Source organism: Semicossyphus pulcher, unplaced genomic scaffold, assembly GCF_022749685.1.
Source record: "Semicossyphus pulcher isolate SPU_LCO1_2020_fin unplaced genomic scaffold, fSemPul1.0.p SCAF_8, whole genome shotgun sequence".
Classification (NCBI taxonomy): Eukaryota; Metazoa; Chordata; class Actinopteri; order Labriformes; family Labridae; genus Semicossyphus; species Semicossyphus pulcher.
In genome coordinates, this window is record NW_027211759.1 from 8799070 (window position 1) to 8815370 (window position 16301).

The 16301-nt window shown below is 38.7% G+C and overlaps 1 protein-coding gene across 1 annotated transcript; it reads left to right on the top strand.

Annotated features, from left to right (window-relative positions):
• Nucleotides 1-408: 408 nt before the first annotated feature.
• LOC138612648 (forkhead box protein P2-like) lies at nt 409-11422 on the top strand. The gene is made up of 14 exons (XM_069686015.1): nt 409-567; nt 2845-2949; nt 4454-4552; nt 4794-4896; nt 5376-5556; nt 5953-6057; nt 7426-7513; nt 7832-7969; nt 8652-8826; nt 8909-8979; nt 10228-10329; nt 10444-10565; nt 11127-11193; nt 11315-11422. The coding sequence occupies exons 1-14, from the start codon at nt 418-420 to the stop codon at nt 11420-11422; spliced, it is 1614 nt and encodes a 537-aa protein (XP_069542116.1). The 5' UTR covers nt 409-417.
• The last annotated feature ends 4879 nt before the right edge of the window (nt 11423-16301 follow it).

Genomic DNA, 16301 nt, shown 5'->3' on the forward strand with positions numbered 1-16301 from the left:
CATTTCAAGCTTGTCTGTATTTTGTGTTTCCTGTGTAATTCCTGTGTAACATTAAGTTAATTTATTGTGCTGTGGTCTTACTGACATGCAAGTGAAATGTTACATGCACACACAGATATATTAACTTTATCTATAGACTGTGGTTTTGTACATTGCATCCGCAAAATTTAATTGGATTTTAAATTGTGTCAAAGATTTTTTTCTTCTATATTTTCTCCTTTTTAATTGTGTGTCCTATTTAGCACTCCGGTGAGCATGATTGTCATCTGTAGCATTTTTTAATATATAAAATAAGTTAGTTTTCCTTTTTGACACAAAGCAACACAAAGGTGTAATTTACCGAGGTGTTGAACTGTATGCAGAGTGTTTGAGTCTTACAGCTAGTGTCCGCTGTTTTCTTTCAGGACCTGAGCTGTGATGCCTGAGTCTCCTCTCAGTCCCACGGCAGCCCGTCAAACCCCGGCCAGCAGCCTCCTCAGCCACACAGACACCGGTGCAGGGGAGAGAGTGGCTAATGGGGACTCCTGCAGCGGCGTGAGTACTGAAAGCTGGCTCCAACATAAACAGGTATCTTCTTCTTCTCATCTTCTTCCCTAGTCTGCAGGATATAGAACAGTCTCAGACAAACTGATGTCAAGGGAAATACAGCACAGCAGCTCCATATTGGACCTCCTCAGACGGGGCACCAAACCCAGAGCCCGTAGCTCTGTTGACAGTGGCGAGGATTTCTTATGAGATCTGATCCGAGTTGGGAGTTGACACACAGAACTCTGTTTGCCCGTCATTATTAGTTTGTTGGATGGAGCCAGAGTGGAATAATGGTCCACAGACATCAGCCAAACACATGCAAGTGAAAGGCAAATATGCAATTTAATGCCTGTCTGCTGCGATTTAATCCCAGGGAATCTTAATCAAAGGGATCAATGAAAAAGACAATATAAGATCATCGTGTTACAACTGTTACGTTAAGTTTGTTTCCTCACTTTGTCAGTTTTGCTTTGTTCTTTTCTCCTAATTCTTCCTAATCCTGTACAAGGCACTCCATCCTGTACAAGGCACTCAATCCTGTACCAGGGACTCAACGTAAAGAATATAATGTAGCAAAATACTTCCTGTTCATAGTAAAGGGTGTCTTCGTGCGGTGTGCAGCTGTGAGCTGCATTTTAAACATTATTTTTTTCGTATATTCAGCAAAAATATAATGACTTTACGAAGTGACAGTGTCATAACGCCACAGTAGCAACACTGCCTGCTGCAGGGTGTGATTCCAGTCTTCAAAACTTAATATCAGCCTGTGATATAGAATTTTTTTTCATCCAGCAGACTTTGAAAATATTACAAATGGAGATGATTTAAAGTTAGGATTAGTTTTCCTCTTTTAATAAAAAAGAGGGGCCTCTTTTTGTAATGTATTTCTTTTATAAAAGTAGCATCTAATCCAGACCCACAAATGGTGACCGAGGGATTTTTAAAGCATGATAATGAAACCAGCTGCACATCAGTGCCTTCTTTAAAACGACGTACACAAGAAGATCCAGGACAGACACAGAAAGTAAGACTGCTTACTCTTACTTACTGATAACAAAAAAATCTCTAAGTCTTCAAAAAGTTTGTTTTGTCTGACCAAAACTGTTGGAATATTTAAGACATTTTAACCTGTATATTTTTTACACACACGTTACTGGTGACTTTTTCATTGGCTGGTGCACCCACTATAAAATAAATCAGTTTGGTGCCTTGTTTTGGCTTTATTTATCGGGGTTGAGTTTATTAGATGAGTTAAGTGAGTTTTGTTAATTTTTTCAAAGTGACTCGTTTCTGTCCTCCCACATTTAGAGAACCTTTGATGGGGGGGTTATGAAAATTTAGATTAGAGTTAGATAAATGATGAAAATACTGCTGATATTACTGTCAGATATTAGTATTATTATTATGAATATATATGAAATAGGTTGTAATTGGTTGACACCAAAACATTTTCTAATTGACAGTTTCAACACTAAATCACATGTCAACAAGCAATATAGATTTCTACAACTGCTGTGCCAAAATATAGGTTCTGCATCTTAACTTCCACTGCTCCTATCCTCTCTACTTGACTTATCAGTTCAAACACAGGAGGTATTATCTCAAAGGACCGGCAACAAATATGACAAACTTGATGTCCCTGATGGGTCCTTCTTTCATTTCATCCTGCAAGACACAAAGATATTACTCCAATAAACACATAAGCCTTCACTGAAACCAGTGAAGTACATCAGGTCACATCGACTGACATTTTATGAGTAGAATATAAGAAATATTTAAGATTTGTGTGATAAACTGTTTCAATAATAAGCAGTTGATTCCATCAATTTAATGCCGATAGCGTAATATTATTATTGTTCTAAGCATTGTTTGTAATATGTGTTAATGCTGCAAGTGTTTCTGTCATTTCTTAATGCATGCTATTTCTTCATGCCAATTGCGGTTGCCTCCTACAGAAGGCACAATTACTCTATTATTTGTCACTCAACCAGTAACAGCGCGAATGAGTTATTATTCTGTGAGTGTTTGCCTTTATTAATACCCATACACTTCTATTAGGAGTCACAACAAGCATGTAATTGTGTTGCTAATTATCTGGTCAGCCTATCGCCCATCTCATTTAGGGTCAATGACACAATCCAGCATGTTGATGTTCACAAAGGGTTGACGGCACTGTTTTGTAATTGGATAGGAAGGATTTCCCATTTAGTGGTTATAGCTATTTAACACCTGACACTTGCCTTCTGTCTCACTCGCCGTTCTCTGAAGACTTTGGCCCTTTTATCCCTCCTCTTCTTCTTCTTCTTCTTCTTCAAGGTGTTTCTGGCTATGATGGCTCCTCAGCAGATGCAGCAGTTTCTGTCCCCCAACCAGCTGCAGGCTCTGATCCAACAGAAGCAACAAGCGCTCATGCTCCAGCAGGTATTTATTTATGCAACAATAACACTACTATGAGCATACTTCTTATAATACTGCAAAGTACTCTAGTTTTAAGGGTTATACCTATGCCAAATAAAGTAAGCATTTTTTTGTATGCAAATATTAAACTACTGTAACAATAGATGTAAATAATAATATTAGCCATATATGTGTTTATTAGCTAGTTAGCTTAGTTGTCTTAAGCAGAGACATAATTAAAACTATAAATTAACTCAATTCTAGCTTCATAATTTTGGTTCTATGATTATGATTATGATCATATTAATCATATTTTACTTGTATTTGTGTTCATTTCCTTAGTTGTATTAGCTAGCCAGCTAGTAGCTATATGTTTAAGTTAGTTATAAGTTACATCTCTTCTCCTTCTTCTCCTCAATTTTCCTCCACAATACAATTTTTTTTGGCACATGGTCCCTGCAAATAAAACATAATAACGTAAGCTAAACTATAGCCATTAAGTTGAGCTAGTACATTAGCTTACAATTTGTCTGCTAGAGTAAGCTAGTAAATTGGCCAGTTCAGGTAAACTAACAAGGCAGCTAGCTAAATTAAACTAAACTTAATTATCTAAGGGGAAAACTAACAAGCTATAATTAGCTATAGCATTAGCTATAAATAACAAGCTAGGTTAGATAATTTGGTCAATGTATTTTATAAATGAGCCAAGCCAATTTAGCCAAGCTAAAATTTACCTTCCAAGGATGCTAACGTCACCCTACTGCTGCATGTAAGTTAAGTTAATTGTTAGCTTTCCTTCACTGTAAAACCTAACAGTCTATCTTAATAAAAGATGTGACTTAACTCAATCCTCAAAGAAATTTGATGCAGTTCATCCCAATGAATTAGCAGTAACTCAAAAATGATTATTGTGGTACTTAATCAGTTTCAGTGATACAAATTTTTGGAACACTTTAAGTTGTAGAAATTAATTACAGTTAGTTCTTATTTAGTCTAAGAAGAGCAGTAGCTGGGGGTAGCTGGCAGCCTACAGTAACATTGATTGTTGTAAGGGTGGCGGCTGCAATGGCGATCATGAAAGTGCATGTAAGTTGAAAAAAATTGAAAAACCCCCACTAAATATTACATAAAATTATGAATATAAAATATTAGTTCAATACACTGAATGGACTGGGTACTGTTTACTTAATTTATTTAAGTTACATGAACAATAAATAAAAGGAGTTAGGCTCCCTCAAATGGTTTGAGTTGAACTAACTTATCAGGTTTTACAGTGCACTTGGAAACATTAAGTGCTCACATCTTTAAAAAAGTTCAGCTTACTCAAATAACACATGTTCATTCTATTATTATGTATTATTATTATTTCTGCCTCGAAAATTGTGTGTTTTGAGACTCTAGGGATGCAAACATTTCTTTTTAAGTTGGTAATTTGTATTTCAGTATATTTCAATGTAAGTTGTTTGGAAATTTGCAAATTGTGTATAATGATAATAATAAAAATAATGGTGTGATACAATTTTTCTAGCAACATTTGAAAGAGTTTTACAAGAAGCAACAACAACAGATTCACCTGCAGCTGCTTCAACAGCAGCCCAGCAAGAAAGTCAAAGAGGTAAGCAGATGTGTTTTTTCCTAATTAATGGATTTTATTCCTAGCCTGTTTGACTGTTTTTGAACTAAAGTATGAATATCCATCTTAATGTAAAAGCACTCATATTAAGTATATAAATAAAATGTAATACAGGAAGAGTTTCAGGTGTAATCTGTTATGTTTGACTAACTCAAACTATGAAGAGAGCAGAGAGCTTGAGCAGACACTAATTTCTCTTTCTGTAATGTCGTATTTTCTCCCCTCCGTCTTCCAGCAGCTCGTGTTCCAGCAGCTCCTGCAGCTCCAGCAGCAGCAGCAGCAGCAGCAGCTCCTCCGAGTGCAGAGACCAGTTCTGTCCTCTCCTGCCCTCTCTCCAGGTCCCTCCTTTTATATTCTAACAGCAAGATTTTACAATGTTTCTGTGCTTCTTCTACCTCTTAGGTGCTGTATCTTTTGAAAGCAACATTGATATCAGCAGTTTATTTTCCAGAGTGTTTAATATTCTGTACCTGAGACAATGACACAAATATTTACTTGTAAGTGGTATGATTAAGTCACAGAGACAAGAGTTTTAGTTTCAGTTATGTAACTGTACCAAACTCTAAAGACACAATGATGAAAGTGAAATCTAAAAGAAGAACAGTCATCCTTACTCATATCGAAGCTGTGCTAATTATTCCTGGATTACAGAGAAGAGGTCATAAGGTCATGAGAGAAAACAAAGTGAGAAGGAGCACAGGGAAAAAGCAAGATTAAAAAGCAAAAAAAAAGTTAATATCATAATTGTTTTTACATTTCCTTTAACCTACATGAGAAAAAAACACATTTATAATCTACTGTGTATTTTATGTTTTAGGTGGCTTCAGCCCTGCAGAGATGCAGCAGATATGGAAAGAGCTCACCAGTGAAATGACTGAAGACAGAACCACACTCAGGAGCAATCAGGACACTTCGGCTAATAGCATCATGTCGACTAAAGTCACAACAAAAGTGAAGGCGGACCAGAAGCAGGCGTCTCTTCCTCGCAGGGCCGAGTGGTACGATGCGTCTGTTTGTGCTGTAAACAGAGAGAGAGAGAGGGAAATGAGATGATACTGCCTGTTAGTAAACATCAAAGACTTGTCATCTGGAGACATCTTCTTTCTCTCGAGGTGCGGGTGGGGAGGTGTTTGCTTTTGCAGCGAGACTTCACTCTTAATTCCCCTCGGGAGGATATATTTTGTTGTGTGTGTTTGCTTTGTTTGCTGCCGCCTTAAGTGGTTCAGCAAAAAAGGAAAAGTTTACAAGACTACATGTCCCAAATCAAAAGTAAATAGTTCTCCATTTATTTTTCAGTGCTCCTTTCCACCTCTCTCTGTCATTTTCTGCTATTTGTAAAGGAAACAAAACCTGCTTATGTTACTTTTTCTCTTCCCTCCTTCATCCTCATCCAGTGCTGTTAAAGCTGAGCGCTCTGCCACACATGCTCTCTACACGCACGGTGTGTGTAATTGGCCAGGATGTGAGATGGCGTGTGAAAACCTCAGCCAGTTCATCAAGTAGGTTTCAACTAAATCCTAATGCATTCTTTGACTCTTTGCTGCTTTCTGTTCATGATTTAAAGGTCAGCTCTAAAATGTTTGTAGCCACAGTTTTATCTTTAAATTGTTGTGAAAGATAAATGTCTAAAATGGCTGTTAACACTAACTGCTGTTTGTGAGGTATTATTAGGACCTGCAAGAACTCTTCTTAATATCTGGATACAAAAATAAAATCTGTCAACTGCAAATCAATATCAATTTTCATCAATCTAACTGTTTGAACCATCACTGCCCATCAAGGGACAGATGCTTGAAATAATACAAGAGTAAAGTACATCAGACACTGCTTCTTCAAGAATTGTTCTCTGCACTCCTGTCTCAAATAAACTAATAAATTAAACAAAACTAATATTAATTGTGTAAAAAACTGTTATTAAAAGTAGCATTCATTTGTAGAAAACATATTGATGATAAAACTTGATGCCACTTCGAGCTAACGTTTTGGGAAAGCATTACAAATATTATTTCTCATGATGCAAATAGAGCATCATTTTATCCAGATGGACAGAAGAGTAATTTTAACAAGTTTGTTGTTATCTTTTAAAGACTGCAGGAGATTCATCTTTTAGGGGAACTGATGCTTACTTCGTCACTTTTAAGTTAGACATGATAGGCACAAATTTGGTCTAATATATGTCTGGATTCATAATAATTTATGTATGTATTTCAATAGTGGCAAAAATTCTCAGAAACTCTTAAACCCCTGCTGTTGATATATCCATTCAGTATGTTTCAGACAACCTTCATTTGCCAACATTAAAGTTGTAATCTCAAAGATCTTAGTTTCGTTCTCTTTGGCGCCACCTATGGTGATAAACGGTAATTGCAAGAGCACACTTCTCAGATATTCAGACAGTGTTGCATGTGTGACGTCCACGGTTGGCTCCAGTTGTACCTCTTCATCTGAGCGTCCAATTTGTTTCTTTTACTTTGGATTTTCACTTCTTTTTGAAGTTGTATCTGTAGTCATAGTAGATTAGAAAAGCAGCCGCTTAGCTCCGCCTACCCTCTCTGGCAGACCAACCACTGCTGAGTGATGGAAAACGCGTTACTTTTTAATACTTTAACTCAATTCCTGCAGAAGCGGTTTGAATGAAATTTCCATGATTGTTTAGACAGATTTTGACACGTTTTTTTTCTAACCTCTGGGTAACCATTGGACTCCAATGTAGTTACTGTGCATCTAAGCTGATTCCAGCTGCTATTTCTGCAAAGCAGCAAGCTACAGACTTTTCAGAGCTCACATGGGGCTATTTTTATAATATTTGATACTCAAATGACAGATTTTCAGTGTAACATTCCTTCACTTCCTCCTCTGTTTTTCAGACATTTAGGCAGCGAGCACACTCTGGATGACAGGAGCACGGCACAGTGCAGAGTCCAGATGCAAGTGGTTCAGCAACTTGAGCTTCAGGTAGCCATGAGACCTTTAAGGATGTCTAAAAAGTTAGAACTGCTGTTATTGACAAGTTTGCTTTTTCTTCCATGATATTTATAGTTTGCAACACAGGATTCTTTTCCTAACATTTTACCACCTAAACACCTTCTTCTTCATTAAATATTCACGTAGTGTTTTGCCAAAACCCATTTCTTCCTGATATTTGACACAGCGGTATATTGTTCTTTGCAAAATGCGTTTGGTTCACAGCGTTTTCACTTATCTGTGTTCACTGTTTTGGATGCAACGCCGTCCACTCTGATGACTCCTCCCTCCCTTCATCTCCTCTAACAGCTCTGCAAAGAACGATATCGTCTGCAAGCGATGATGGCTCACCTCCACCTGCCATCTTTAGAAGCTCACTCCATCTGTGCATCCCCGAATCTACAGTCGCCACAACTCGATACGGCTGCTGACCCGTGTGATTTACAGGTAGATAGTGTGTGCAGTAATGGCTGTGTGAGCAACAGAGTAAATGATCCGTAACATGTACCTGCCTTTCGGAGCTGTAAGCAAAACTCCAGATATGTGGCAGCTGAGATTGAGAATAACACACGTCTGGCTGCAACCCCATCTTTTCAAGCAGTGATGAGCATAATACAAGAGCATAAATATGTTGGCCTCTTCTTGGAAAACAAAAAGAAAACGTCTTTCACATAACATCGGATCACAACTCTTGAAAAAGCTTGAGCTTTTGCGTCCTTTTAACCATAACTTTGAAAGTACCTCTACACTTTCCTTTGTGTAGATCTCCCTCCTTTCTAAGTGTGACGCACTAACTGATGTGAGTCCTGATCGCTTCCTTTCCTTTGGGTGCCCAGCTGTTGGCACCAGATGGGCCCGCCTTTGTGTTTCCAGACAGCAGACATGCTCTGATAATGTGGAAGCTAATCATTTGTTAATCTTGCAAATATTGCACCATAATCACAACACTCACCAAACAATTTCACCCTATAATTAACAATAATTGGCTTCCTTCTCCTCGTGATATTAGTGGGATCACCTCTGAAGAGGCGAATCAAATCGCTCGGTTACACTCCCCCACCTCTGTTTTGTTTCTCCGTCCGTCTTGTTTCTTTGTTAACTTAAGTCGTCTGCTTGTGTCATCTTTCAGCTCGGTTCGGCCTCCGTCACCAACGACCCGTCAGACTCGGCCCAGTCGTCCCCTCAACCTCTGGGCTCAGTCAGCACTCCATCACACGGGTGTGAGGGAGAGTCGCCCACTCAGACATCATGTGCCGGGGCCATAAGACGTCGTCATCACCCGTTGGTCTACTTGCTTTCTTCAGGTAACTTTTAGATTTCGTTACTACAAAAAATTAAAGCACATTTTCTCTACTCATGAATTTCCTGTGTTGCATCTTGTTTCAGAAAATGAATATGAGCTCTACAAGAACACCGATATCAGACCACCTTTCACCTATGCAACACTGATAAGACAGGTACAATGTCTTACTTACATCCTTTTAAAAATGTAAAAGTAACAAAACATTTAAATAATCACGCAGACTTCTTTGGGATTGTTGCTTTGTGTTGATAAACTTTGTATTCCCTCGGCCCCAGAATGTGAACCCTGAATTTTAATGTTTGAGGTTGTTACAGCCTCCTTAACAAAAGAGAAACCTAAGGCTCAAAGTGGGGAACATATTAAAAAAGGATGCCGCACAAACGATAAACATTAAACCCACAAGCTTTTTTTTAAACCCAGAAGTGTTCAAAAATATCCTGAATAAACTGAGGGAAAACAAAAGGGGCTGAAGACCTCGAACAAAAGATGTGAAGATACTGGACGCAATGGACTGTCGTCATGCTACCATTTAAGATTTTTTTTCATTGATTAATATGTCAATGAAAGAAATTAATTATTGTAATTGTAATTGTACACAATAATAAAGAAAAGATTATATTGCTCCCAATACTGAACATGGTGCTAATAAATAAGCGGAAGTATTGCACATGATTATGCATTCTATAAATATCAACATGAGTACAAATATAAACGTGGCCAGAAAAGTATTATTGCACATAATGAACATAATATAGCCAGATACAGGAAAGTAATATTGCACATGATATCAGACGTTGTACATGGTGACAAAAAGTCCCATCATGCTCAATTTTTCCTCCTGCTGAACGGGGAAACGTGTAACGTATGTAAAAGTAGTGATAAAATACAGGAGGTAAATTACAGATCACTGCCCAGATCAATCGGCTAATACCTGCAGCTCTAGTTGGAGGATTTTCTTGCAGATTAGTGACCTCTCATTTGAATCACATGTCAACTGCTGATGACTAAAACTAATTATTGCTAATTATGTTAATAAGGTTATTTTCATACAATATATAAAAAAAATCCAGTTTCTTAAATATGATAATTTGTTGGCTTTCTATGACTGGAAACTGAAGATTTTTGATTTTCAGAGCGTTGATTGGACAAAAAAAAAGAATATTTTTTTCAGAAATGAAAATACTGTATTTGTAGCCCTACCATGTCTTGTTTCAGAGGATGATTACTGGTCTTTAACCCCTAAATAAAAGGCATTTTCTGTGCTGTAATGTTGATTCATAGAACTAAAAAGACTTGTGAGTGAGCCACTTTCCTCTCCTTCTTTAAATCAGGAGTGAAAAAGTCAGGGCTTTAATTTGATCCTGTAATGTGCTTCACTTTTTTCTTTTCCTTCCATCTCCAGGCTATTATGGAGACATCAGACATGCAGCTAACGCTCAACGAGATATACAACTGGTTCACACGGACGTTTGCTTATTTCCGACGCAACGCCGCCACTTGGAAGGTAACACACCTCCCGCAGATAATTACCTCCCTGATCCTGGCGTGTGTGTCATACCTGATTTATGCAGCATGTATTCTGTGATAATCCCCTTCACTGTGATTTTCTCTGGATCAGAACGCAGTGCGACACAACCTGAGCCTGCACAAGTGTTTTGTGCGTGTGGAGAATGTGAAAGGCGCCGTGTGGACGGTGGACGAGGTGGAGTACCAGAGGAGGAGATCCCAGAAGATCACAGGGTCGGTAGATGACTTCCTGTGCATCAAAGAGCTTATATATCAGGGCATCAACATATATTTATGATCTAAATAATAATATTTATTAATTAAGCTAAAATTCTCTCTCTTTCCTGGGTTTTTACATTAATAAATGGCATAAAAGCAATGCAAATAAATCTGTTGTGAGACTGAGAGAAAAAATCGATATGACCTCGATCAATTTCTTATTTCCTGTCAAATAATTATGCACATTTTTTTTAACGTTTATTTGCACAAAAAGAATAAAAAGCCTTTTTAAGTATCTGCAAGATGTTTGACATCAGTGTGTGATCATCACAGAATGCTCAGAATACATATTCCAGTGTCGGCTAAATTGGCTTCCTTATTGCATCTGCAGTTTATTTCTTGATTATATGTCTCAGTAAATTAATTAAAAATCACTCTCAAGGCTCTACTTCACATTGTATTTGCATTTATTTGTCCCGACCTGTTGCTGTGTCTTGTGGAATATACTGTATACAAGATATTCATTTGCTTACCGTGAATGGTTTGTGATGATGCGTCACCTTTGTTATCCTGCAGGAGTCCATCACTGATGAAACACGTCTCCAACCTTGATTTCGGGAGCGTTCTGAACGCCAGCCTGAAGGTGAGAGGAGGCATCAGTGACAGTCAACCTTTCAGGGCACCTGCAGCTCTTGCTCTTCCTGATTTCGCAAGTTTAAACTGGTTGAAGTCACTGTTTGATTTTTGATTCTCTCTCTTTGTAGACGGCACTGGCTGATGCATCACTGGAAGCATTCAAGAAGGAGTGCTTAAGCAGAAACTCCAAGAGTCAAATACAGAAGAGCAAATCACCAAACAGTTTCCAGCCGTAAGTTTTGGTAATTTTGACCGATGTGCTGCAATTATAAAACAGTTACACAAGCAGCAAATGGTAGTAAACAGTAGCCTTAAAGTCAACAACAGATTAGTTTTTGCTTCACTAACTCAACTAGTTCCACAACTTAACTGAAACTGGACTGTTGTTGTCAAGCAACCCAAACGCTCTCCTGCACTCTGTGTCTACAGGTTACCGCAGATCAGCTGTTTTTATTTATCTGTAGGTTTCAATTTATCATCAACCAGTGAAATAGGAGTCTGCTGTGCGACTCAGAGGTACCGGCTTGATTAATGTAGACATCCCCGGCTGCTGTAACGTTAATTAACAGTATTCAGCACATGTGGCTGAGGCGGAGTGATACACAGAGTGAAAAGTCTCAGTGATGTTTTTCCCTATGGGCCCGATCAGACAGGGCTTGTAAAACGCGAGGCGCACCGCACTGCCTTTTTTGTTGAAGCCTATGGTTAAAAAGAAGCCTTTTTTTCTACTGTTGTTAAGGCAACCACCGAATCATTGGCTGTCATTAACCTAACCGTTCAATTGTAAACTGACAGAAGGCCCGCCTCTCCTTTCATCCGACTGGAAAATCAGAAAAAACGGCAATGACGTCGGGTGCTTTTCTGCTTTGAGTTGAAGTTTTTTCACCTCGAGGTGCTCAGAGCGTTTCCTCAAAAACACAAGGCGCACAGAGCGGAAAAACGCTCTCATTGAAAACAACTACAAAAAAGCCGCCCTGAGCTGCTAAAATGCGTTCTGTCTGATCGGGCCCTATATCAGCAGCCTCTTGTCCAATCAGATTACTTGGTTGGAACTAACTGTTGTATAACATTTCATTTCTGATTGCAGGTCTCTTTCCCTTAAAGACGAAGTGCTGAATCCAGGTGACCAAGAATCTCTAATACCAGCAATAAAAGCAGACAGTTTTCAGGACGTGACTGAAAATGACGAGGAAAATAGTTTTGAGCTCGAATGACAAAAGAAGAAGAAGCTCGGACTGAAAACAATCTGCTGCATAGCAGTGAAGTAAGGCTCCCTTCAAAAGAGGAGTAGACCACCTTTTACCATTTTAACTTGAGTGTATTTCACCAGACAAAAACAATGATATTTGATCAAATACACTTTCAATTGGAGGAATTCAGAGTGGTCTAAATATTGTTAATGTATTCATACACATAGAAGCTCTGTGGATGAATTTATGTCTGCAGCACTCCTCAATTTAACTGATAAGATTCAGTGGCGTGCTCAGGCTGTTTGAATGGCAGGGGCAAAAAAAAGGGGGCACCTGCCATATGCCATGGGACACGCAGAAAGTTGGGCATTTTTAGCTGTAGAGGCATACCATGAGGGCACATTGTAGGAGTGTGCGGAGGCCAACTCATTTTCCAACATGTGTCATTTATCCACTGAAAGGACACCAAGAGGGCATTTTATCATTTCTGATAAGATTCAATGTTTTAAAAGCTGTACAGTACCTAACAATTTCAATAACCCGACAAGAACAGAACAATCTTCTTTTTAAAGACAATAAAATGGCAAAAAAAAAGTGCATCAGGACAAGCACCCCAGTAAAAGACAAGTAATAGTTGGGATCTGTCCTACAATCCTACATTCCCCAGGCCGAAGTATTAATAAGCAAATGTTTTGTCTGTTTATTGTGATAGCTCAAAGAAGGGGTAAATGTGAATGCAGCATTACAGTAAAGAGAGATGTTGTCTGTTAATTAAATCTTTGTACACATGTATAGATGTGACTTCCTTCTGGTGTTCCTGTATATAAAGTATCTTAAGATGCATCATGTCTTTGCCTGTTTCCCTGTGTGTAATGTTTGTATTCAGTACAGCAGTAACGTAAATGCTTTTATAATTAATATTTACAATAGATGTTGTGTACAAACAACTCTGTCTTTTTAAAACTGTTTGTCTGTTAGTGCGTGTCCAAAATGTCTGATTACATGTAACGTGTTGTTTGTCAGGTAATGCTGTTAATTTATCGTTATCACACCTGTGTATAATGGCACTAATGGTATTTGATGTAAAACTCTACATGCAGACCAAATGTAAATGTAATGCACTGTTAAACTGTGTTCTCCAACAGTACAGCAACACACTGCCAATAAGTTGGTGTTTGTTGGTTATTTGGGACTTTTACATGAACAATAAAAAAATGCTTTGTTTTGGTTAATTCACTTGTCGTCGTGTGTTAATCGTATAATAAAGAAAATAGGAAATATAACCTGAATAAATGACATTGATATTTATTTATATCCATCCATTATATATACCGCTCATCCTGTTCAGGGTCGCGGGATGTTGGAGCCTATCCCAGCTGTCATTGGGCGAGAGGTGGGGTACACCCTGGACTGATCGCCAGTCAATCACAGGGCTGACACACAGAGACAGACAACCTTTCACACTCACACCTATTGGCAAGTTAGAGTCACCAATGAACCTAACGAGCATGTCTTTGGACTACGCATGCACGGGGAAAACATGCAAACTCCCCACAGAAAGGTCCACTTCGTCTGAACTAGGGTTCCAACTAGGAACCTTTTACGTACAGCCGCCTATGTTTTAATACTGTTTACTAAATATCAATAAATATCATTAATTAAATGTATTCAAAAGATACTCAGGAAATCAAATCCTTTACAACATGCTGCAATATCATATTTTGCCTGTAGTAAGTTTGTGTTGGAGTAATGATATTTACTTATATGAGGATAGAAAAACATGCAGCAATGTATTAATCAAAGGTGTGATGATATATTAAAGTGTATCTTTAAACAGCTTCTGCAAATGATAATGATTAACATTAAATTATCATAGTTAAACCAATGATTTGTGTTAATATTCACAGTTGTTTGTCTGTTGATAATTACAAAAAGAGCATCTCTAGCACGCCTGCGTCTCCTGGTCTCGTCAGTGAAGTGAAGCTGCTTCTGCAGACTTCACAATCAAAAGCAGAACAAAGGCCTCGCATGTCTCAGCTCCTTGTTTTGACTAATGTCAGTAATTGTCTGGGCGGATAAGCACTTTGCTTTAAGTTTGCTGTTTCCTCTCAGGGCTGCCTTTGATTCGCCGTCAGCCCATTAGATGACATTTCCTTCTGATTGCCTCTCCGCGCTGCGTTCGCTGACTGAAAGTTAGCACGCAGCTAGACAACTTCAACAGCTTCACTTATGTGTTGCTTTGATGTGCCGTATACTCACCGAGAGGCAGGCGAGTCAACATGTTTTTTTTAACGCAGCACTTTTGACAGCACTTAGTCAACAGCTCCTCCAACGGGGCCGGTCTCTGTTCATCTTCATCAACGTGTAATGAGGATGATGATGATGATGATGCTGTCGCCCAGGCGTCCAATCTGTTCAGAAACTGTTGTTCCCACTTAATCTGTGGGAACAAAAATATTTCCACATGCAAAGATTAAAATGTCACTGATAGTACATAATTATTTATTCATGCTTTTTGGGATTGATTACTTCTTTGTGCTCTTAAATTACACATTAATGTTTACATACATTTTACATTACACCACATGTTAATGGATGTCAAAGGTCACACAATGTGACTCATTTAGACATCTTAGCCTTCAACATGGAGTTTGTTAACTCCATCCAAAGAAGAAAACCATGAAAGCAAGTATGTGGACCCTGATGAAAAAGGTTTGGCTAAACAAAAGTAAACAATACCATTTATAGAACAAGAATTCTGTTCATTTGTATGAATACATCATTGATTATTTGCCATAAAGAACAATTTTTAAATAATTTAAAAACTATTTATAGGTTTGTGTTTGTGTAAAATGAACTTTTGTTTTATTGTAAACAACATTTCTCCCTATTTCGAAATAAAATATTCTCATTTAAGTTTTATTTGCAGTTCACTAACAAGACGACGCCATTGTTACTGTATTAAAGTAGTTTATTTGGAATATTCTAGAGGGTCGAGGTTGGGTGGGATGAGAAGGGGTCGAATGGGGTCAAAGTAGGGCGGGATGAAAGGGGGGTCCGAATGGGACTGAGTCAGCTGGAGCCGTCAGGAACTTGAGGGTCAAGACTCAGGGTGGGGGCACGTCTCGACGCGCTTTCTGATTCGGGGGGGGGACACACAGGAGAGAAGGAGTTAGCCTTAGAAGCAGCCTTATATGTGTACGCACAGGTAATTGCATTAGGGAGGAACAGGGAGACACAGGCGATGTGGTTGGTGAGGGAGGTGTGGTAACTCCATAAAATTTAAGAAAGATGAAAAAAAAGATGTTTTTCAGACCTCAAATGATATAAACAAGTTCAATAGAATACTCATGTTTTAACTCAGGTAGAGTTCACAAATAAATATTTAATTAATAACCTGGTTTATCATTACAGCTTTCATGCGTCTTGGCATGCTCTCCACCAGTCTGTCACATTGCTGTTGGGTGACGTTAGGCCACTCTTGGAGCAGCTCGGCTTTGTTTGGAGGCTTGTGACCATCCATCTTCCTCTTGATCCTCTTGATCTAGGGTTCAAATCTGAATTGAAATGTAGAGAGAGACGCCGATTTAAGGAACGTTTGGAGTGGTCTCTTGATTTTTCCTGGATCTGTATGTTATATGAAGGGCCGTGGATAGCGCTGTTGCCTCACAGGTAGAAGGTTCCTGGTTCAAACCCCGGTTTGGATTAAGTGGGTCGTTCTGTGTGGAGTTTGCATGTTCTCCTTGTGCATGCGTGGGTTCCCTCCAGGTACTCCGGCTTCCTCCCACAGTCCACAGACATGCTTGTTGGGTTCATTGGTGACTGAATTGCCTGTAGGTGTGGGTGTGAGCTTGAAAGGTTGTCTGTCTCTGTGTGTCAGCTCTGTCCATATTAACTACCTCAGAAGTATGCAACTTTAACAACT

What these genes read in the sequence shown, in the direction of transcription:
- LOC138612648 (XM_069686015.1), top strand. Translation starts at nt 418, where the DNA reads ATGCCTGAGTCTCCTCTCAGTCCCACGGCAGCCCGTCAAACCCCGGCC. An exon ending in AAGCGCTCATGCTCCAGCAG is followed by an intron (nt 2,950 to 4,453) that starts GTATTTATTTAT and finishes CAATTTTTCTAG; the next exon opens with CAACATTTGAAAGAGTTTTA. An exon ending in TTCAGCAACTTGAGCTTCAG is followed by an intron (nt 7,514 to 7,831) that starts GTAGCCATGAGA and finishes CTCCTCTAACAG; the next exon opens with CTCTGCAAAGAACGATATCG.